The sequence below is a fragment of the Aethalodelphis obliquidens genome, unplaced genomic scaffold (genome assembly GCF_003676395.1).
Source record: "Aethalodelphis obliquidens isolate GAN/ISIS:26980383/991018 unplaced genomic scaffold, ASM367639v1 scaffold29, whole genome shotgun sequence".
NCBI lineage: Eukaryota > Metazoa > Chordata > Mammalia > Artiodactyla > Delphinidae > Aethalodelphis > Aethalodelphis obliquidens.
Genome location: NW_020837973.1, coordinates 5,339,503 through 5,361,245, shown reverse-complemented (window position 1 = coordinate 5,361,245; position 21,743 = coordinate 5,339,503). Strand labels below are relative to the sequence as shown.

At 51.6% G+C, this 21,743-nt stretch overlaps 1 protein-coding gene across 1 annotated transcript in view; it reads right to left on the bottom strand.

Annotated features, from left to right (window-relative positions):
- Positions 1–21,743, bottom strand: part of TENT4A (terminal nucleotidyltransferase 4A) — a gene marked incomplete at its 5' end in the record, with an annotated part of 44,466 nt that overhangs the window by 4,948 nt on the left and 17,775 nt on the right. Inside the window, 10 exons of the mRNA XM_027125375.1 lie at positions 872–1,030; positions 1,473–1,645; positions 2,236–2,336; positions 3,293–3,419; positions 5,329–5,542; positions 8,097–8,225; positions 9,220–9,327; positions 11,655–11,775; positions 12,651–12,697; positions 13,510–13,633. Of these exons, the coding sequence (XP_026981176.1) occupies positions 872–1,030; positions 1,473–1,645; positions 2,236–2,336; positions 3,293–3,419; positions 5,329–5,542; positions 8,097–8,225; positions 9,220–9,327; positions 11,655–11,775; positions 12,651–12,697; positions 13,510–13,633 (1,303 nt within the window). The remainder of the gene's footprint in view (positions 1–871; positions 1,031–1,472; positions 1,646–2,235; positions 2,337–3,292; positions 3,420–5,328; positions 5,543–8,096; positions 8,226–9,219; positions 9,328–11,654; positions 11,776–12,650; positions 12,698–13,509; positions 13,634–21,743) is intronic.

The following is a 21,743-nucleotide window of genomic DNA, read 5'->3' as shown; positions in this document are numbered from 1 at the left end:
TTAGAGCCAAGTTCATCATTTGTGGCAGTTTACTTTCACAGCGCAGGCACCTGCCTCTTCATTTCACGCTTACGCAGCAACTGAAGGTTTCTGGGGGTGCTATGCTGACGGCCGCCTCCACGCATCCTGGGCCCGCTGCCCTCAGTCCCCGCGGCCTGAGGCGTGTCCCGAGAACGCCCTGCCTGGATGGAGAGCCAAGCAACGCAGAGGAACCCGGCAATACGTTCGCACGCATCCGCGTTGCTTTACGCTCAGATCATACCCCACACTGTGGAAACGGGTTCTACTTTAGAAGTCAATTAACGGGACGGGCTTTATATACGTGTAATTGATATATATTGGGGAAGTAGGTACAAATTTAAAATATTTAAAATTAACTTTTACGCTCTAATTTTGTCTGAATTTTTTAAAAGAAAACATATTCAAATAGAAAAAAAAAACCTATAAATACTGCCTAATGGATAACGTGGAGAAGTCAAAGTTTATATCAAAACTTCGTAAGAGTGTAAACACTGAGAATCTAGGGGAGAGCAAGGGCAGTGTCCGTCTCTGCCCAGGGACGGCAGCGGAGTCCCTCTCTCAGCATGGCCCCAGGGAGGTGGCCTCACGCTTGCAGAAAAGCCACCTCGGTGCCCGGGAACCAAGAGTCCCCTCGCTGCACACACAGGGCCTGGCGGGCCTCAACTGCACGGACGTCCCTTGAACAACAATTACATCCTATCCACCCACAGAAGATGAGAATTTCCTACAAGACGGAAGTGGAACTGCCAGAGACTTCTAAAGTTGCTTCTGTAAGTTCTACCGTACCAGCCATTCCTACAGCGCAGGCAGCAGCTGGGAGCTGGTCCCGGGGCTGTCACCAGCCACCTACCTGGGTGTTAGTTGCCATGACCAGCGTCCTGGGCGTGGCCGACTGAGGTCTGCCGCTCGGCACCGGCAGGGCGGCAGGCAGGCTGGCCGGCAGAGGGGCAGGCACCTGGAGGCTGAACTGGCGCACGCTGGGCGTCGGGCAGGGGGGCGTGTCCGAATCCTGGGGGTGACAAGAGGATGGCTGCACCCGAGGCCCGTGCCCCTAACATCAACAGGAGCGGCCAAGGGTGAGCCCCCAGGGTCCTGGGATGTGGGCAGCCCCAGTCTGCCCAGGTCTCCCCCAAGTCATAAGACCTGGGCAGAAGAATGTAAGCGAAGAAGAACGTAAAGGAGATGCAGAAGGGACGCCCAGACTGCAAGGTCTCACCTCCCAGTAAGTGGGTGAGACACGACCCACGGCAGCCGCGCTGCGCGGGCCCACCTCTCCCGAGGGGCCACGTGCCCGCCACCTGAGGCTCTAGGCACAGCGGGGACCGCTGGGCGCGCACGCGGGGCGGCCTCAGGCACACAGAGCAAGCGATAAAGTGAGGGGGGCAGAGTTTAAACTCACTGCTGCGGGCGTTTTCTACACACACACACACACCCCCAGCAGAAACACTCACGATGTCGCTTCCGGAGAGCGAGGACACAGAGGAGGCAGACGAGCCGGAGGACAGGAGCTGGGGGCTGGGCAGGGACAGGGCCAGGCGTGGGCCGCAGGGCGACTCGGGGTCCCGGCGCGGAGGCTGCTCCCCCTCGCACGTGCCCGTCCTCTCGGTGGTCTTAATCCTGTCATCTGTGGAGGGAAGACAGAGCTGTCACGCACCTCAGCCCGAGGGCCCCGCCGCGCCTTAAACGCTGCTCAGGGGCCTGACAAACCGCATTTCTAATTTACTTCGTTTCGATTAATTTTTGAAATTACACTTCAGTTACTGGAGAACATTTAAATAGGCCTGGAACAACGTGGATGTACAGTTTCATCTGGAAATTGCACAAACCCTGATCACGATGTGCTCTGGGTGTAAAAACACACTGGATTTCAAGGGCACAGTACCGAAAAAAAAATCTCAGTAACTCTGTATATTGACTACCTGTTCAAATGTTAATATTCTGAACACTAGAAGTTGAATAAAATATATTATCAAAATTAATTTCACCTGCTTCTTTCCACGCTGGCAATGCAGTTACTAGGAGCTTTAGAACTGCACGTGTGGCACACACGTTATTTCTACTGTACAGCACTGGCCTAACCTTAGCAGTTTTAAATGAAACTCTCACAGAAAGCGAGGTGCCCCTGGAGTGAACAGTTTACCACCAAGGGACAAAGAGACACTGCTGCACCGACGGGTCAGGCGGCGCAGCAACGGCCCTGGGCTGGCCTCTCACCGGCGTCTGGCGGCGCGTGGGCCCGGCCGCCCCACTTCTCCTTGATCCACGCCCGGTAGTCGATCACCTCCTGGGTCACCTTGATGATCCTCCCTAAGGTGCTGCAGCAGGAGGACACGGGCAGTCAACAGTCCTTCCCAGCAGCTACTTTACATTTTAACACAGAACCTCACTAAGCGAAAGGCGGGCAAAGAGCTGAAATAATTTTACAAATCTGTATGACTTCCGGGGTTTGAGCCCAAACATACTTTGCAATCACAGGACAGAAAAAAATGGGTGCTCTTAGGCAGAAATCCTTGGACCTACGTCTATCTACAAAAGACCGCTGAAGCCCGGGGCCGAGTAGGGAAGCCTGCCCTCCCCAGCCCCAGTGACCACAGGGGTCCCATTTCCCAGCACTCGGGCGAGACAGCGAGAGCCCAGCACGGGCCCAAAGCTCTGCCTGCAAACGCTGAGTGGACTGAGGCCGCAGAGCCCTGTGCCACCACCGCTGGGGCCAGGCCTCAGAGGCCACTGTCTCCATCACCTGCCGAGGATGGAGGTGGCGGTCCTGCTGCGGTGACCACTGGTGACCATCACCTCAGCCTTCCTCTCAACTCCCCTCTCCCCCCACCCCAAGTCCCTCCACCTCCACCACAGCAGCAGCGTCTGGGCTCAGAAAGAAATACTGCTCATCGCCAATCAAAGCATACACCACGAGAGTGCACACTCATAACAGGGAATGGGGGACAAGTGTGCAGGAAGGGGCCGGGGCCGCGGGCAGACGTGTCCCTCGGAGCTGAGCACCCACATTTTGAAGACGGCCTGAGAAAAAGCACCACGTGCCACAGCTTTAAAAGCCAGAAATGAGCTCCCCAAAACTAACACCTGAGAAAATGTTAACTCCCTAAATAAAAAATTTTCCACCCTTGAGCACGATGACCATCCTGAACTCCTGAAAGGCCTTCCTTTACCAGTATTTCCCAGTTCTCCCAAGATAGGGTGGCACACCCGTCAACAAACGACAGAGGCCAGGGCGCCGGTGCTGCAGAGGCTGCGGCACCCAGGACAGGGCTACCTTTCGGAATCTCTGTTGGGATAGGACCTGGCGAGCGGCGACACGGCGTGGCTGAGAACGATGTAGGCGTAGTCGAACACCTGCTTCACTTGCATGGCCCCGTAGGAGCTCCGGCCCACGTCGTTCCCTGAAACAGAAAGGTTGCCGTGGGAGCTGCTACCCAGCCGCGTGGTCCTCTCGCGTGAGCCTTTCCCACACAGGCTCCCAGCCCTGAAACACCCTCCAGACCCCCCAGCACAGCTGGATCGGGCGCCAGGAAGTGCACAGCGCCCACCGCCGTGGGCAGCTGGGGGCGTTGCAGCCCGAGGGCCCCTCTCACCATCAGATCAGGATCCATGTCCGTTAAAGGAGCCGTCATTCATGGAGACGGAGTGACAGCTCCTCAAACACTAGGGTCACCCCCCAGATGGCAGGAAGTGCAATGGAGCCAAGGCACAACCTTAACCAGACGGCCAGGGCCTGCCCGAGAGGACAGGTCAGCCTGAGCCCCGCACCTGTCAGCACCGAGGGGGCCTGAAGAAGCAAACCCTCGAGGACAGAAGGTGCCAGGCCGAACTCTTGGGTGGATGGCAAATAAAGACGAAGCCGCCACTGAAGTCAGCAAGAGCCACAGGCAAGGAGCCGACTTTTGTTAAGAATGGCAGGGTTTCCAAGTTTAATTTTTACACGTAACTCGCTCTTCACAATTCAGGTGAGGGTGTTTTTTAGGAGATATAGCCTTAAGTACTGGAATTGTCTCCTTTCCAGGTTTAATAATAATGTAACCCAGTAACTGTGTGGGTTTTCATGTTTCAGTTATATTTCAGCAAACACTGAAGACCAAGGAATTGCCTGCCATTTAACTGATCCAAACAGACAAACCGGTGAGAGAAACCTGTCCTGATGGGCTGAGGGATAAGCACCTGTGTGGACTACAGCGCTTACAGATCACAGAGGAGAGTCTTTCAAAAGATTTTTAAGAAATAAATTTCATACCCCAGAAGCCACAAAACAAAACAGAAATCATAAATTTGAGGATGTTGGAAAACATATACAGGAGCAAAACAATAAAAAATACCAAATACAGACACAAGAGACAAAAGTACAGCATGTCAACAAAGAAAGGCTTCCCTGACGCACAGAGGACCTTACAAAGTCAGTGAGGACAGGCCAGCAGACAGATGGACAAAGCACATGAGCTCACACAAAAAGTAACACAAAGGGCAGTGGACCTGGAGCTAACAATCTCCACCACCCTTCCTGTCACTTGTCTGTCACTGACTTTATCACCAACAGTAAGTACACTGTGTCACCTAATAAATGCTCAATAAACATTTTGCACAATTGATAGTAACCATGTGTTTAACCTCACTCATCATTAAAAAACTGTAAGGTACGTGACAACGTGTACTGCACGGTCTCATCAGATCGGCAAAGATTTAAAAGATGGTCACCAAAGGTGTGGGTGTAAAGTATCCTAACCTGCCTCGGGGTCTGCAAGGAGGAAGCCCTTACAACGAACACTCCCCACGCACAGAGGAAAAGCGTCTCGCGTGCATTGTTTAAATAAATGACAAGCTGCAGTCTGTTGGTATTATGTGACGCCATTCAATTAATAAGGAGGCAACAATCAATGTTAATATCCACGTATGGAAAACTGGAGAAAAACACATCAAAAGGGAGGGGATTATGGCATACTTCACTTTTCTATGTGGCAAACTTCCGGGAAGCAGATGGTTTATGATGGATACGTAACACTTTTCTATTCAGAAAAAATAAATTTTTTTTCTTAATTCTCACTTTCTATGTTCTTCTGATTACAGAAAGTAAACAAAGTTGCAACTTTACAGTACGTTAATTAGAAGCATTAAGAATGAATTCTGAACGTGCCACCATTGACTCTGTCAGTACAGCAGGAACCTACATCAGATCACATGCCCTCGGCTCAGTGTGTGTGTGTGTGGGGGGGGGGGGGGGGGGGCCTGTGGATGCCCCTCCACACCCGGCTGGCACGTGATGCCTCCATGCTGGGGCGAGTGCAAGGCGAGGGTCCTTACCAGGCAGCAGGGGGTCCTCAATGCACAGCATCGACGGCCTGTACCCGCTGGTCATGGCTTTCATGATCTCCTCTTTGGCGATATAGGCACCTCCTTCTTTTATTCTAATACCAGTTTTCAAGTAATTAAAATTTCTTCCGTAGAGTTCAAAAAATTCTACAAGAAGCATTCCAAGGTTTTCATCAGCTCTCCGGGCATCAATTCTTGGATGCAACTGTAAAAGCAAGGCACCCACGGTTTGTTCGGATTCTGGTCACTCTCTAGGGACAGCTGCGCGAGGCGGCCTCGGCTAGCCTGCCAAGGGCGCGCACAGTCGGTGGCCCTCCCTTGCGCACCAGCACCGTGAGGACACTCGCAGAGGCAGCCAGGAGGCACCAACAAAGCCTGGATATCTTTTGCCAATCAAGAGTGCTCAAAAGAAATAAAAGTTTCTCCTCTGAATTTTTATATTATACTTTAATTCTTTGAAATCTGTAACCATATAGCTACCTCCTACACAGACATCTGATGAACTGCAAATTCCCCAACACTGATAAATAAGTGGACTGTGTTCTGCACAATTTAGAGTCACCCAGATGGTGGAGGTGCTTTCACGGATTCTAATCTCAATTCCATTGTTCTGAAATACAGCCAACAGGGGGCAGTGTGAGACTGAACAGTACCACAGGGCAACGTGAACCGGTTAATGTTAACTGTGTGCGGTAGTCAGCACCGCATCAGCACCGCATCCTGATATTTACAGCACACTCACAGCCCTGCCCGGGCACACGGGTGCGCGTCAGCCTCAGCTCCACACCACGCTTTCTTGAAGCAGGTGATGGATTTATTCTGAAGCTCCAAGCCCCTGTCTACTGACCCCACCCAAGTGTCACTAATTTAAGAGGCTCACGAATGTGAGCAACAGGGACCTGCGCTGCCCACTGTGACGGCCACGAGCCGTACGTGAGTGTTTATATTTAAACGAATTAAAACAAACAAACTAAACATTCAGTTTGCTGGTCTGCTATAGCCACACTGCCAGCGCCCCGTAAGCACACATGGCCATGCTGCTGGACCGAGCAGACAGCACTGCCCTCACACAGCAAGTCACACTGGACAGCAGCAATCAAGAAAGTCCGAAAGGACATAGAAGTCCGAGTCCCAGCAGAAGCACAAGGGCTGAAAATGCTTATAGCATTTTAGCTCCTCAAGGAAATACGGTTTCTAAAGCCTGCAGGTGTTTTCAGGGTTCGGAAGACCTTACAAAGGCACAATGCTGCATTCTTACTTTTGCCTCACCTTCTCCCTTCCTTATTTTCCTGGCCTTAGTCAAAAATCATCCAGCTGAGAGCCCACCCGGGGCAAGGCTGGGCCTCCTGACCTCAATGAGCCGTGAAATGAACACAGACGCTACAGCAGTCACGGCTTTGAGGCAGGGCGGGCAAGGCACCGAGGGGTGGGCAGGGGATAGCGGCAACCCCGCCCCGGCCAGGTGCGGCCTCCATGGTCACTTCAGACGGGGAGTCCAGCACCACAGAAGTGGGCAGTGGTCCGTTACAAGGCTACTGGAAGAGTTTCAATCAGGAAAACAGGAGGAGATAAATTAAGCGCACAACGTTGTGCTCTGTTCAAAATAATGTCCGGGGCTTCCCCGGTGGCGCAGTGGTTGAGAGTCCGCCTGCCGATGCAAGGGACACGGGTTCGTGACCCGGTCCGGGAAGATCCCACATGTCACAGAGCGGCTGGGCCCATGAGCCATGGCCGCTAAGCCTGCGCGTCCGGAGCCTGTGCTCCGGAATGGGAGAGGCCACGACAGTGAGAGGCCCGCATACCGTAAAAAAAAAAAATAATGTCCGAAAACTTGGGAAGAATGGCTACAAGGGCAGCATCTCCGAGGTGAAAGGGGAGGCCAAGGCAGTGTCATTAGAACGGTAAGAAAATGGGCGCGGAACTCCATTTTCACTGTTCTTACGGCACCTCTGCAAAAACATGCCAAGGAAATCAACATGGTGAAAGGTGCTGTGACCAGCAATCCTACTGTCAGCTGTACTAATGACACTGAGAAAAATGACCAAATTCTGGACATAAAACCACAAATGCAAACCTGCTGGTAAATATGGAGGACGGTGCTGTGCAGCTAGAACACAGGCGCAGTCCTTCATTCCAGTAAATTTAAACGGGGCAATTCATGTCTCCGTTAACTTAGAGAATGTATGTCTAAAAAGTAGTATAAGTATAGTTTATCACAGCATTTAATACTTAGGGAGGTTCTCTCTTGATTGGTTTTTCCATGGTACTCAACAAAATAAGCACAACAGATAATTAAAGACAAAATACTGACTTTTCATCACTCAGAAAAAAAAGCCCTCTTCAGTATTTTTTTACCTTCTGTGGTAGCCAACTATTTTTCTGAGACAAATTTTGCAGTATAAATCATAGTCAAGAACCGAGAAAAATAGTGTTTCACTGTCCCTCAAGGCATGAAATTTTTCTAAATAGAGTGTTTCTTCAAGATTAGATCAATATACACCCGACTGACAGAACGAGATAAGCCCTCCCTCCAACAGTTAAATCGGATACAATAATAAGCTACGAAGGAGCAAAGGAAATAGTATTGATCAAAACAGAGTTTTATGATGAAGACTAGAAGTCAATTTCTACCACACCAAACAGAATACCGAAGGGACAGCAAGGAGCTGGGACCCATGAAGCAGCCGGTAAGAGCGTCAAGGAAGGGCACTCCCACGGAAGCCTCAGGGTCAGGGGTTCTCGAGAGAAAGCACACTCACCTGCAGAAAGCTGATGGCCATTAAAATTAGGCTGTACGAGCTAATTCCACCTGTAAAAACTTCATTCAGGTCCCTCTGCAGGAGGAACTGTTTCAGTACTAAAATCAAGTAAGGCAGCAATGAATATTTCTGCAAATTCCAGAAGAAAAACATCATCTGGTTAGACTCTGTAGCTTTGAAGACTTCTCACACAGCAAATTCCACATGGCAGACAGGAAGCTCCCTTCATCCTCTTGCCCCTCGGAAGGCTCGAGGCCAATCATCCTCACACCGTAGGGGCCTGAGAATGAATTATGTGAGGGGCTCGTCAGGGCCACGCTGGCCCCCCCCCCCCAGGTTATGGCTCAGCAGGGGTGAGGTGGGGAGCCTGCATGGAGACCCCAAGCCCAGTGGGGCTGGGGAGAGAATGAGCCTCTCCTCCCAGGGCTCTGCGGGTGGGTGTGCGGCAGTGTGCAAACGCCAGCACTCAGAAGCACCCGTGAGAGGGGCAAGGGGGGCAGCAGGAGGCCAGCAGAAGGCAGCATCGCCAAACGCAGGGCAAAGGGTGGAGGGCAGAAGGGCTGAGAAGTGGGTGGAGGGATGTGGAAGCTCCTGCTGCTTTTCCTGCTCTGCTGGGGTAGAAATGACCCTTCAGGCAAGCAGGATGGTGCAGAGGGAAGGGGAGCACGTGGTCCCGAAACTGTGGGCAGAGGCAGGGTCCAGATGATGGGGCTGGGGTCGCCTCGCCACCTCCACGGCAACAGGAGGGAAGGACTCTCCATTTAACTGCACCACACACCTGGTCAGAGTCCAGTGAATGCGTCCCATCCTTAGGCACTAAGACCACCCAAAGTAAGCAAATCTACATACACTCCACTATGGTGTACTCAACTTGCAATCAGGCACGCTGAGCTACAGGGATGGTCATTTTGTAATAACTAGAAAGAATATTTCAACAAAGTGCTCTAAAATAATGCTCGAGTGTATGAAATGGTTAGCCAAGGAAGGCAAATCTGCAAAACAGCTCTGTAGTTTTGAAGTGTCTCTGGAAACAGTACTGCAGGATAAATTCAGCTGCTACAGTCTTTGTCATTAAAGATTATCACCCCCTGGTTTTTACTGTGCTAACTTGCTGAGACAGCACCTTCATGTAATTCTTGATGAACTCCGCTGCCCGGACCCCAGTCTCCATGTTAAAGCTGATGTCGACTTTAACTTCCGTCTCCTGGTCTGTGAGTTTTATTATCGGCACCTGCAAGGAGTTAATTGTGCTTTAGAAAACAGAAAACTGTGCTTTAATAGGCAACGTTTTCCACGGTCAGGCATCAGATGTTTCCCAAGTTGTACAGAGGGTTTTTCTCCTTATACACAGAAGGGGCTTAGAGATCATGAACCCCAGATTGTAAAGATGAGAGGAAAAGGGACTTTCCCAGCATCAACCCCATGAGCCCCCAAGGCCGCCCCCCCATCCGACAACAGCTAGCGCTCATCTCTGCCGCCCTGCCGGCCTGACCCGGCGCCTCGCTGGTGACCGAGCATCAACCACGGGCTCTCTGCAGGACCTGTGCTCCCTAAGCCTGCCTACCGCAAGGGGAAGCCAGCTAAGGCCCTGTCTCCCCATGAGGGCCTGGGGATGGGCAGAGCTTTGGGTCCCCAAATCACATTTGCTAGAACTTCTGAAAGCGTTCAAAGTAACTTCAAAGCTGTTTTTTAAATTATATTTTGTACTGATATTGTTTTTCCAAACAACTCTATTGTGGGTTTTCATTCTTTAAGACAATTTAACTTAAAAACATTTTTTTTCCCTGAAAATCAAGTAAAAGGCTATTCTCTAAATGCTCTCAGTAACAAGAATCATCACCAAAAGGCACCCAAAACCAGCCTCATAAAAGCTGCCCAAGCAACCACTCAGACCACACCTGCCCCACACAAAACTGTTCTTCCAGAAAAAAAGGCGCCTCTAAGGAACAAAAAAGGACGTTCCCTCCGCCAAAACAATCGGGGTCTCACGAAAGGTTTAAAATGTCTGGAAGTCAACAGAGGAACACGCTCTTCAGTGCACACCTGCTCTGGGCTCTAAAACATATACACCTGGGGGCAAACTGCCCAGGACACGTGTGAGAGGGACAGGCCAGCAGGTGGTGACAGTCTCTCCTGGAGATCACCTCCACCACCAGGCAGGGCGAGGTCTAAGGAGGCAGAGGAAACAAAACACTTTCCCAAAGAACTGATCAAAACTGCTTCAGAAGGAGCCTGTGGTCAAGGGCCCACACCTCCCGGATGTGGTAAGCTCCTCAGGAGCCAGCATCTTCCCCGGCACCTCTGGACACAGCTATGAAGCCTCTTCTATACGCACAGACTTTTCTCCCCAAATCACTCCTGGCACCCTCCTGCCTTACACACACACACACACACACACACACACACACACTCCCTCTCTCCCTCTCCCTCTCTCTCCCTCCCTCCCCCCCTCTCCCCCCCCCCCCCCCCCCCCCCCTCCCCCCCCCCCCCCTCTCTCTCTCTCTCCCTCCCCCCCCACCCTCGCTCATGTGTTGAAGCCCCAGATTCTGGAGATTAGTAGTAACACTGCAATACTTATTTTGTGGTGGTTGTTCAAAATAGACCAGTTTCCACCTTAAACACAGCTCTCACGCTGGGCTCAGGGCCCGTGATGAGATGCCGGTGAGGCTGCCTGGCAGAGAGGGCTGCCTGGCAACAGCTGACACTCGTGGAGGCCTACAACGGGCCTCCAGCAGCTGAGGAGGTGTGTGACAGCAATGAGGCCACCTGACCATGCAGCTCCTGCAGCATCTACTCAGCACATGGTCTGTCCTCCAGAAAGTTCTGGAACCCAAGACACTCAGGCTGAGCCTCCTCAGCTGCTCTACACCTAAACAAGGACACCTGGTCAGAGACCACCGGCCACCCACCGTGCACTCTCGAGGGGCCAACACGACGGGACAAACGGCAGAGCCACAGAAGGGCAGAGCCGAGACTCTGACAACCCGCACACCACAGGCAGGTAACACGAAGCTCCTGAGCTGTCGGCGGCCCTGGACCAGGGTGAACCTGGGCCCGCGCTTCCAAAGCCGCCTCATCTTCCATCTTCTCCCGAGAGAAGCACAGTTTTCACGTGTGTACAATTTTGGAACGATGAAAGGAACAGGCAAGCTTCTCTCTCTGAAGTATAACTTGGCAAATGGTAATCTTTTTCTACGTGATAAATGCCACAGTCTAATCATTCTGCCACATTCTCCACAAAAGGCAGCCTCTGAATCTGTCTCGTTTCGGGTATTAATATCTTTTCTTTACGCGGCCTCACAAGAGACGACCCCATCATGCATTTTAGAGCAGGAACAGTTTGGTGCTCTCACAACTTGTACTTCAGACGGTGTCTAAACATACTCAGCTTCAACTCCTAACCACAAAAAAATACAAGCGCGTTTACACTACAAGTAGGGAAGTCTTCAAACACGCAGCCAGAAACCGCTGGCCACATCAGCTAACCCCACGGGACGCAGGCTGCCTGCAGGCGCGCAGAGCCCCTGCACGGGCCCGGGGCCCAGAACCCGCGCTTACCGTCGCCTTGTCGAGGACCTTGATGGAGCCCGGCTCGGCCACGCTGTGTTTCCGCAGGGCCTGCTCCAACAGCTGCAGCGGAGGGCGCTCCCATTTTCCAAAGACCACTAAGTCGATGTCGCTGGGTGGGAGAAAAGCGAGTGTGAGCCCTGCTCGCCTCCCCACACAGCGGCACACATGGCCGGCCGACCCGCGCCCCGGCACAGGCCCGCAGGTCCTCCGAGAGGCAGACGGCGTGCCGGGAAGCCCCTCCCGCTCGGTGAGAGAGCACAGCTGACGAGCCACTCGTAACAGAGGCAGAAAGCAAACGCTGACCGAGTCTCCCGCACCCCGAGGCAACCGAGGCCCTCACGGCTGCACTGGCCCGGGCTCCTGGACACCTCGAATCTGTCCAGCTCCCCGCTGGCCCTGCCGACGCCAACCCAAATCCTGAGACTGTGGCCTCTTTAGCCTCCAAGCGTTAACAGTGGCTTGGGAGAATATAAGCTTTTAATAAAACGATGCACATAAAACTAAGATACTGAAGCGTCCTTGACGAGGGTACACTGGAGAACGGCTTTAGAATGCAAACTTCTTTGACGTTTTTCTATCCAATAAAAATCCTTACAAAATACTGTTCAAGTAGAAGTTTGCTTGAATCTTCATTAAAACATAAGATGAACTTTTCAAAAACAAATCCAAAAGTCTCAGACCGTCTTCTACCGTGCTTGCTCCCACGGCTCTCACTTCCCCCCGCTCCTAGGAGCCAGCGCTCTGCATCCCACCACATTAAGTGCAAGAGGAAGAATGCAAAGCCGTCAGTTACCACAACGGTCATTAAATTTTTATTTCCTGCAATCTCCCCTCCGTGCTCCACCGTCTCTTCCTTTCGCTCGCGTCTCTAGCCTTAGCTTTGAATGCAAGGAACCTACTTTAGCCTTAACACGCGTGCAGACACCCACCCGGCTATGCAGACCCAACCCTGGTCCTCCGCGCGGCGGTGCAGCTGGGCCTCACCTGGTGGGAAGATAGAGGCCCGTGCTGAAGCTGCCAAATATCTGCACCTGCAACAGAGAGGGAGCGTCTCAGACGCGGCCACGCGGACGGCCCTGCCCCGCCCCTTCTCACGCAGCAACACTGCAAGGGCCCAGCGGTCAAACAAACTCCTCTCGGTCTGTAAGGTAAACGCCAGCCCCGGAAAGGAATCTTCAACAACTCAGCACTAACGGGCATAACAATTCCTGGCCTCGCCCACAGCCCACAAAGCCAGGGCCTGCTGAGAGCCCCGCAGCTCAAGCCCGTGGAAGGCACAGGGCAGGGCTCTGTCCCAGGGCACCGAAGTGCAAAGCCGGAAGTGCCGTGTGTCACTGTGCCCTGGAGGGGAAGCCCGGGGCCGGCCAGAGGGCCGTCTCCCGCTGGCCCCGCACTCCAAGTGCCCACGGACCGCATCTCAACGTACACGCGTTCGCTCTCTGGAAAAGTAGTGTGTAGTTTCACAAAATGAAACACACACTAGGATGCGTGACACAGGGAAGAGGTAAAACTTCTCATCTTAGGGTAAACTTAAACCAGGAAGAATAACCACACTGTTCCAAAAAGGAATTCCCTCGGGCCGATGGTCCTCACACTTGAAGGTGTCAGAACCACCAAAGTTCGGCAGAGATCCCACCTGGGCAGGCCCAGGGTTTCTGACTGGGCAAGGGCAGGGCGCGTGCATCTCTAACCAGCTCCTCGGTAAGGGCGGCCACCCATCTCAGGACCCCCTGGAACCTGGAAGCATGGCCTCGGCCACATCTGCACTGATCCACAGACACAGGCGGCCACAGGGTGCTGACATGAACTTGTAGCGACACAGAAGTGCAAAGGGTATACCCACATCAGCCGTCGGCCAAAGATCTTTAACCACAGTTTCGATCCTTTTCACCACCTCTCTTCTCATGGCTGCTTCTTCAGGACAAGGGGACATGAAGTTATAAAAGTCAATTATTTCCTCATGAAGTCTAGTGGACAAAAGAGAAACAAACTAGAGTTACAATTAAGCTTAACCACACTTCTCATTCTGCTGTTAGAGCAGCATGACACTAAAATATATTTCTGCCCACTTAAAATCCAGTTTCTTGTTCCCTCTGAAAGTATATAATGAAATGAACACTCTGTGGTGGATGAAATTCCACGGTACGGTTTAGCACCACAGAGTAACACGAGCAAATTTTGTTGATATAAATATCAAAACTTTCAATTGGCATTTAAAGGCTTATTCAAAAGAAACATTTCAGGGACTTCACATGAACGAACTGAGAGAACTCCATCCGTGAAAGATGGAGGGTGATCCCAACTGAGGCAGCGCAGGGAAACCCAGTGGGTTTCTCACCCTGTCCGGGCTGTGCTCTGCACCCGTGGGCACCCTCACTAAAGGTTCTGAGACAGGCCAGGCCAGGAAGACGTGTGTCCTCGGGAGCCTGGCGGCCCCAAGTCTCGACAGCCAGGTCTGCCTGGCCCACCAGCGGACAACACCCTAGACCCCGCACCCAGGGCCCACGACCACATCTCTCGGTCAAAGAGCCCCACTCAACTCAGCACTGGAGCAGCCCCCTCACGATTCCCGCAAGGAGGCCAGCACCAAGGTGTGCAGGGACATGAGTCAGTTCGGCCCTCTCTCCCTCTCGGTCTTTCCTAAGAAAGGTCTAAACAGCAATGGTTTCAGGAGAAAGGAGCGGGCTCCAGAAGCTGCCTCACACCCCTGCCCCAAAACTCACGTCTCCGCCAGTCCCCGGAGGTGGCGACGGGGAGTTAAGTCTCAGCTGAGGATCTGGGCCGCAGACCCAGGAAGGAAGCACAGGCCGCCCTCGGTTACTTTCAGGGATTTAAAGACGGGCAAGCAAATAACGCGATCCTAGGAATTACGTCAAGTCAAAGCTAGCTGCTTCCGTTCTAAGTTTGATTATCAGCACGGAAAGAAGACAAAATGAAATTTGTGCAATAATACTACCATGTTAGTTAACTCAACAGCTGGCAAGACAGTCCACCCGACAGCAGACAACACTTAACAGGACCTTCCAGCGCCAAACGACAAAGGTAAGGACAGGATGTCTAACATCTCACCTGCCCTCGGCTCTTGTTTGAGGCCAACCTCACTCTCTCACCTTCAGGACTGCCACCCCCACTACTCACTTGAAGTGACCATCCTGACACTCAGTTTAAAAGCTACTCGAAGCCGCTGACAGCACACATGGGACACACACAGGAAATAAACGCCCGACACGCTTGTTCACGGTGCATCTGCAAGGTCAGTGAGGCCATCACTGATTGGAGCCCTGACGTTATCACGTTTAATTTTTTTAAAAAAATCACTCAAAACTTCACCCCAAGCATGCTGCTGATTCAGCCATGAGTCCCGTTTTTAGTAAGCCCAAAAAGGTAGAAAGTCATGCAACATTAAAATGCAGTAATTTTTCCAAAATATCTACCAACTCCACGATTTACCAGGTCGAGCTTCTAACATCTCAACAACTACCCAGTGCCGACTACATCCTAAGCCTTTAACTGCATCTCTTCCAGCAGCTCAGCAGGCACGTCACGTCCGCAGCGTGGCCGATGGTTCCCAGCGCTCGGCAACATCGTCAGCAGGACCAGATGTGTCACGTTAGTGACCACCCCGGGGACCTCCCCCTGTTAACAAGTGACAGTAACACTGTCACCGGGCAGCTGTCAGGAGACAGCACAGGGCTCCTCGGGGCAACAGCATGTGCCACTGCACCAGCCGTCACCTCGCTGAGAAGTCAGTCCATCAAAGCACTAAGAGCACACGCTCTCCTGCAGCTCAGCGCTGCTCTGCTAACACCAGGAGTACAGAAGCATGGAGACGTCAGATAAGGATATGGGCCTAGAGCACCTAAGCAACTGGCCCAGAGACACGGAAGAAGGACAGCAAACCTGGTGTGGCAAAACCCTATCCACACCCCACAAGTGTAACACATCAAAGCATCTAGGAAACAGGCCATTCCGATTTGCCAAAATGTCACTGCCAGTCTGCGCCTGCAGGGTGGAGAGAACTGTCACATGTGAAAGAGCAACATGAAAAGTCGCCCGTCAGCTTCCCAGGAGGCACGGACACGGCCCAGTGTGACAGTGTCAGTCTCGTCAGATGTCTGTTGACTTGCCTGTCACAGAGAAGGGCGCCCCTTCTCTGTGACGGGCAAGCACGCCTCCCCTCCTGATTCAGGAGAGATGAGTAACGAGGCCGCGGCGTGCCCACATCCCAGAGCGGAGTGCCAGCAGAGCACACGCCTCCTGATTTCAGAGTTGGGTTCCACCAATAAGATACACTAATGAAACGCCTACCTGAAATTTGTATTAAACTGCATCTAAAAATTAGCAACGGCTGTAACAAATATTAGGAAGAGTATTTTTGCTTTGCCTTCTGGGAATGGAAGGGATCCTGCTGGCAGCCTGGTTGGACAGGGTGGCTCTGGCCCAGCCCCTGCAGGCTCTTACTCGAGGCAAGCAGGGACCGGGAGGCACTGCGCGACCGCTGGGGCCACCTGAGGACCGCGTGGCTCTGGAGGGTGATGCACCACTGGTGCAGCAGAAAGACACGAGAAGGTCTAATGACCATCATGAGGCCCGGGCAGATCCAAAGAGCCCTGCTGCTGCCTCCTCCGGCTCAGGCTCTTGGTGGAAGGAACGCAGAGAGGAGAGAGGAAGCACAGAGGGCTGGGAAGGGTGGGGCAGGCAGTGCAGTTGTGGGTTGGGGCAGCCCAACAGAGCCTGCAGGCGGGAGAAGCAGCGCCCCGCCCTCCAGCCGGTGTGGTGACCCGCCCCGGGCTCTGTCCAGGGAAGGTGACCTCCAGGGCCCTGATCTCAGCGCGGAACATCGCTTGCTTACGGTGAGCATTCAACCAGTATGTGTGGGATGAATCAAGTTTTGATAAAATGCATATTTTGCTTATGACTTTGTCACTTAAGATCTACCTTCCCTGTACAATGTCATCAAAAATCAACACCCAAGAAACAGTTTACCCCTGTACCGGATAACTTGCTTTGTTAGCAGAAATTACTTAAATGGCCAACTGTCCTTTTAAAAAAATGTAAACGGTGATAAATAAAACAGCTGGGATGATTTATTCAGTACCACATTACAAGTAGTTTCCTCACTTTAAGAAACGACCCATGATGGTTAGGACAACACACTTTCACAGTAAGTGCCAGCGGCCGCGTGTGCGGCCATCGCCTCCGGCACTGAACATACACACGCGCTTGGTTCTCCAAAGTGCTTTGCTGAATTATGTCTGTGAAAAGTTTTGATCTTTTCTACTTGAAAACGAGGACAGTTACTCTTCTCACATATCAGAACCTCAGAGGAAGCTCACAGATGACAAGACGTCTACATAAAACCACACCCAAGTCTCCTCCATGGCTCACAATTTAGTCACCGCATCTCCTAGAGCTCACGTCACTCCACTAGCTTTCAGCCTCCAAATCTTCCAAGGAAATTTCTATGCTGTGACCACCATGGAAAAATTCCTCCATCATGGGTCAGAGAGGTGGTATCTCAAAACCAGCAGGAACAACGATCGCCTGGAGGGCCCAGGCCACTTAAGAGGCCAGGGAGCACCTGCCAGGCCCCAGCAGAAGGCCCTGGGGAGACCTTCTCGGAGGGTTTCCTAAGGGGAGAGCTCCCACAGCCCTTTCCCCTTCCCCTTCCCTAGTCCCAGCATGCTGGCCTGTGGCCGGCCTCCAGAACCGTGATCCCCGCAAGGCTGAGAAATGCAGCAGAGGGAGAAGGTCGGCTGGTCCCCTGGGATCAGGGCACCATCACTCTGTTACTTTCACTCTTTGTAGCCAAGCCTAATCCTGACACAGCAGCGGAAAACCAATGAAGTTAGCTTCCTGCCTTGTTCTACATTTGAAAACATAACACAGACGCAGAGTTAAATTACTAAATGAAAACATCAGATAGAAGAAGTCAGGGGAAAAAAGCAAGGGAAATCATCAGCTACCTCGAACTTGAAGGAGGCCTTTCCAGACTCCAACACAAAAATGACAATCGCAATGCAAAAACTGAGAGAGTCAAATAATTACCAAGAAATTCTAACAAAAGACATGCGGAGTGTAAACAAATTAAAAAGCGAATGTCAAGTGCACATGTCAGAAGCAGGAAGGACTTGTTCAGAAAGACCAGGCCTCTCTCGGGCTGGACCTCACGCTCTGGGATCAGCTGACAACGTATCTCAAGAGAAAGGCATCCCTTGCTGAGCCCGGAACCCCACGCCTGGACACCTGGGCTCCAGACCCCCACACACACGCTCACGGCAGGGCCGTGGGTCAGGACGGGCGCCGTCCGCCCACCAAGAAGAGCAAGGGGAGGCTCTGTGACAGACAGGTGACAGACATGCCCCGCATGCACGTAACCCAGGAGAAGGTCTAAGAGGCCACGTGCCAAGGCGGCCAGGCCTCCTCCTGCAGGTGACGGATGAGCTGGTGAGAATGGCCACCTCCTACTCCACACGCGGGCGCTGCTGGAATTCTGGGTTTTTACAAGAATGTACTCATCATATGCATAAATTTAAAAGTGAAGTGGAGAAAAGATGATACATTTTAGAGGGAAAACAACTGCCCGAGAGGATATTCATTACACCAGTGATTATATTTAACATTTGGAAACAACAAAACATTAAATACAACACAAAAAAGTCAACTATATTTCTAGATGACAAGATTACTTGTAATTTTTAAATTCTTTTTGCTTGTATTCATCTCCTAATTTTAACAGTGAATATTGATCGCTTAATTTAAAGAAAAGAACATCAAGTTGGTCAGGCTTCTAAGCCCTGACGCCACTCTTCCCATCCCGCCCCTAAACAGCAGCGAGGTTTCCAAGCCCCTCAGTGTACCTGGTGCCGACACCTCTGCCAGGCCCTAAAATCCATGCGGAGTGGGGAGGCACAGGCTGCGGACAGGACTCCTGTGACAACACAACGTTCTGCAAGCGGCTACCGGGCACCTGAGGCTGGCTGCTACGCCTGAGGGCCTCAGGTTGTAGCTTCACTTAATTCAGTCCCAACAGCACGTGGGGCTCGTGGCTGCAGTCCTGGCCGCCGCTCCCTCGTCTCCACCCCGGTGGCCGAGCAACGCTACGCTCAACACAGGCAGAGCAGGCGGCCCCAGGACCGCACGTGGTCTCTGCAACCCTCGCTCCTTCCATCCCGTGAGACGCCACCGTCCAGGAATGAGGGGCGGCTTCCCCAGGGGGCACAGGCCTCGCCTGGGGGCCTGGGGAGAGTGCACCCTGCCCACACACCTTCCAATGGGAGACAAAGGATAAAAACACACCCTGGTCCTGGGGCTCTCAAAGGTTCTCTAAGTAAACGTTTTAGAATCTTAGGGCTAAATGTGGACAAATAAGAGCCATGTCTGTCAAAAGCAAGCATTATAGTTCTTGATATAATTTAAACACATACTCACTGCTCCATTTACGAAACTAGGATTTAAGAGCCCGACAAGATGTTTGTAACAATGGTGCCTGATTAGAGCATTTTCCAAAGTAACTGATGTAATTGTGGAATTGAGCAAGGCTATTCTTTCATCATCACGAAAATGTACTCTTTTTTCCTTAACATTTCAACATGTCTAAAATTGGGATACATCTTTCAATCAATGGCTGAGCATCAAATCAATGCAAAACTAAATATTTTTCTTTCTTCATGGTACATTTCATAACAGTGCATCTCTTTAGGTTGGCTGATCTGCAGGAAGTTGTCTAGATGAAGTTTATATGGGGCTGGCCACAAAGTTCGCTCGGTTAATGAATATGTTGTTCAATAAAGTTCTTGGTGAAAATGAAAAAGGCGTCTCTTACTTAATACCGAATGAACTTTTTGGCCAACCCAATATTTCTGCCCTGTAAGAAGAAGACAACTTCAAATGGGTTGGGTTTTTGCAAGTAATAGCACCTCAAATCCAAAGAAATATGGGAATCAGAAGCTGACCACAAGGCATCTTGTGGGGAGAGGGCAGCAAGAGCAACAGAGAGGACCCACTGGCATGTGAGGCCCGTGCGGCCACTTTGCAGCCACGAGGCCGGGAGCGAACTCTGGAAACCTCCGCACAATGCAGCCCTCATCCTAAGCTGAGGACCCGAGTGCCCGCACCACCGTGGGCCCTAAAGGGATAAGGCCGGCAAGGAGCGGCGCTCTGGATGGCTTTGTGTGGTGGTGGCTTGAGCCTCTCAAGTGGTCTCATCAGGTGGGGCACGGTGGGAAAGGTCTGCTGTCTGTGTGCAAAAGGAACCCTGCGGGCAGCCGAGGCAGGAAAGCGCCGCGCGCCTGATGCCTTGTCTCCGAGCAGTGGATTCTGAGACACTCTAGCCTTGGCTACTGGCCCATACAGACCACACACAACTCTGAGAGTCAATCTGGAAGAATCTCAAATTGATACAACGCAGTGGAGCAAACCCTGAACTGATTCACTTCCTGGCTATTTTAAGAAAGATGAAAATGGTGAGACCAGAGTTTTCAGTGCATTTTAGTTTTCATCATGAAACTACTGGAAAACAAACTTCTGAACATTATTACCAAGCATGCTTTTAATCTAGATACTAGAAAATAAAGTTCACTGAAAATGAAAAAAGACATTTCTCATTTACAATCGCTCTCTTGTAAGAGGCCAAACCCATTCAAAAGGTAATGACTGACTTTTCAATTTTTAGTACATGTCCCAAATTAATTTTTGCTTTTGGTCCCAACTTATCAAGATCAGCAATGTTTCCGTATCTGTCTCAGCAGCTGGTATATGGTTGCTGTGAACATTTATGAAATCCAACTCAATGAGCTTTTTTAAAGAGCAAAACATGGATTGTTAAGTTAGAGAACCAAACTACTTTCATAGCTAATAAAGCTATTCATGAAAAGAGATGACCCATTTCAGGAGGATGATATTCGATTTCAGAAGCTGGGCTGGCAGGGTTGCAGGGTCCCCGACTCTGTCTAAATCTGAACGGAAGCCGGGGAAGGCTGGCTGGTTCTGCAGGGGGCACCCACTGCCGGCTTTTCCCTGCCTCCTGGCCTGGGAGCCTCGGTGTCCAGCCCCAGGCACAGCTGCTCCCTCTCCCATTCCCAGCCCAGCGCCACCTGCAGGTTGTTCCACGGTGACGTCTCTGTACGCAAACAAGGAGGACAGGCAGACGCACTACAGCAGGAAAGAGACACGATGACACAAGGGACCAGAAGCGAGGACAGTGAAGTACATTTAAAATAAAACAGTGTGGACAGAAAAGGGGCAAAGCCAACAAGCCAAGCAGTTACTGACGCGGGTCTGCAAGGGGGGAGCACAGAGGGCGGCCTGTTCCCCTAGATCTGAAATCCCCACAGCTTTTTCTAAGGAAAGCCATGGTCAGAGGTCAGATTTCATTCACTGCTTTAAGGAACAGAAGAGCCAGATGAATGAACGCAACCTCCTCCAACGTGGTTACGAGACGTGTCAGCACCCAGTCCTGGAGGTAAGAGCTGTGCTCTCAAGTATTAACTCATCCAACTCTCCCAGCCCACCGTCCCCAGGGCCCTGCCCTACTGCTGCCCTGAGTCACGCCTCCCCTCCACACCCGCCAGGAACCTGCTCAACTCCAAGTGCTTGTGGAAAACCAGGCTTTTTGATTACAATGTAAAATGCCACAGAAAACACTAGAAACTCACTTCAACTGTTAATTTATTCTCTCCCTCTCCCACTCCTTCCAAGTCTTCTTAAAACCCTCAAAAGCCTTGAAAAGCCAGCGGTTTCTCAGAAGCTGGAGCTCCCTCCCCTCAGCTCCACAGTGCTCACTGTCTGCATTTTTGCCAAAAGCAATGGCTTGGGGAAAGTATTTGGAGTTATAACTACTGGAGTTTTACGGTAGATTTTCAAGCCCACATGGATGCACTTACACTAAGACAGCGGAGTCCGAGCGCCCCGGGGGCCCAGGCGGCCCGAGTTAGCAGCTGCCTCTCCACCAGCTGCAAAGAAGGGCTCTGCCAGGCAGCGACCAGTGAGACCTGCAGCGAGTGACTGAATCACTTCTATTTTGGGGATGGACGATCCTTTTTTTTTTTTTTTTTTTTTTTTTTTTTTTTTTTTTTT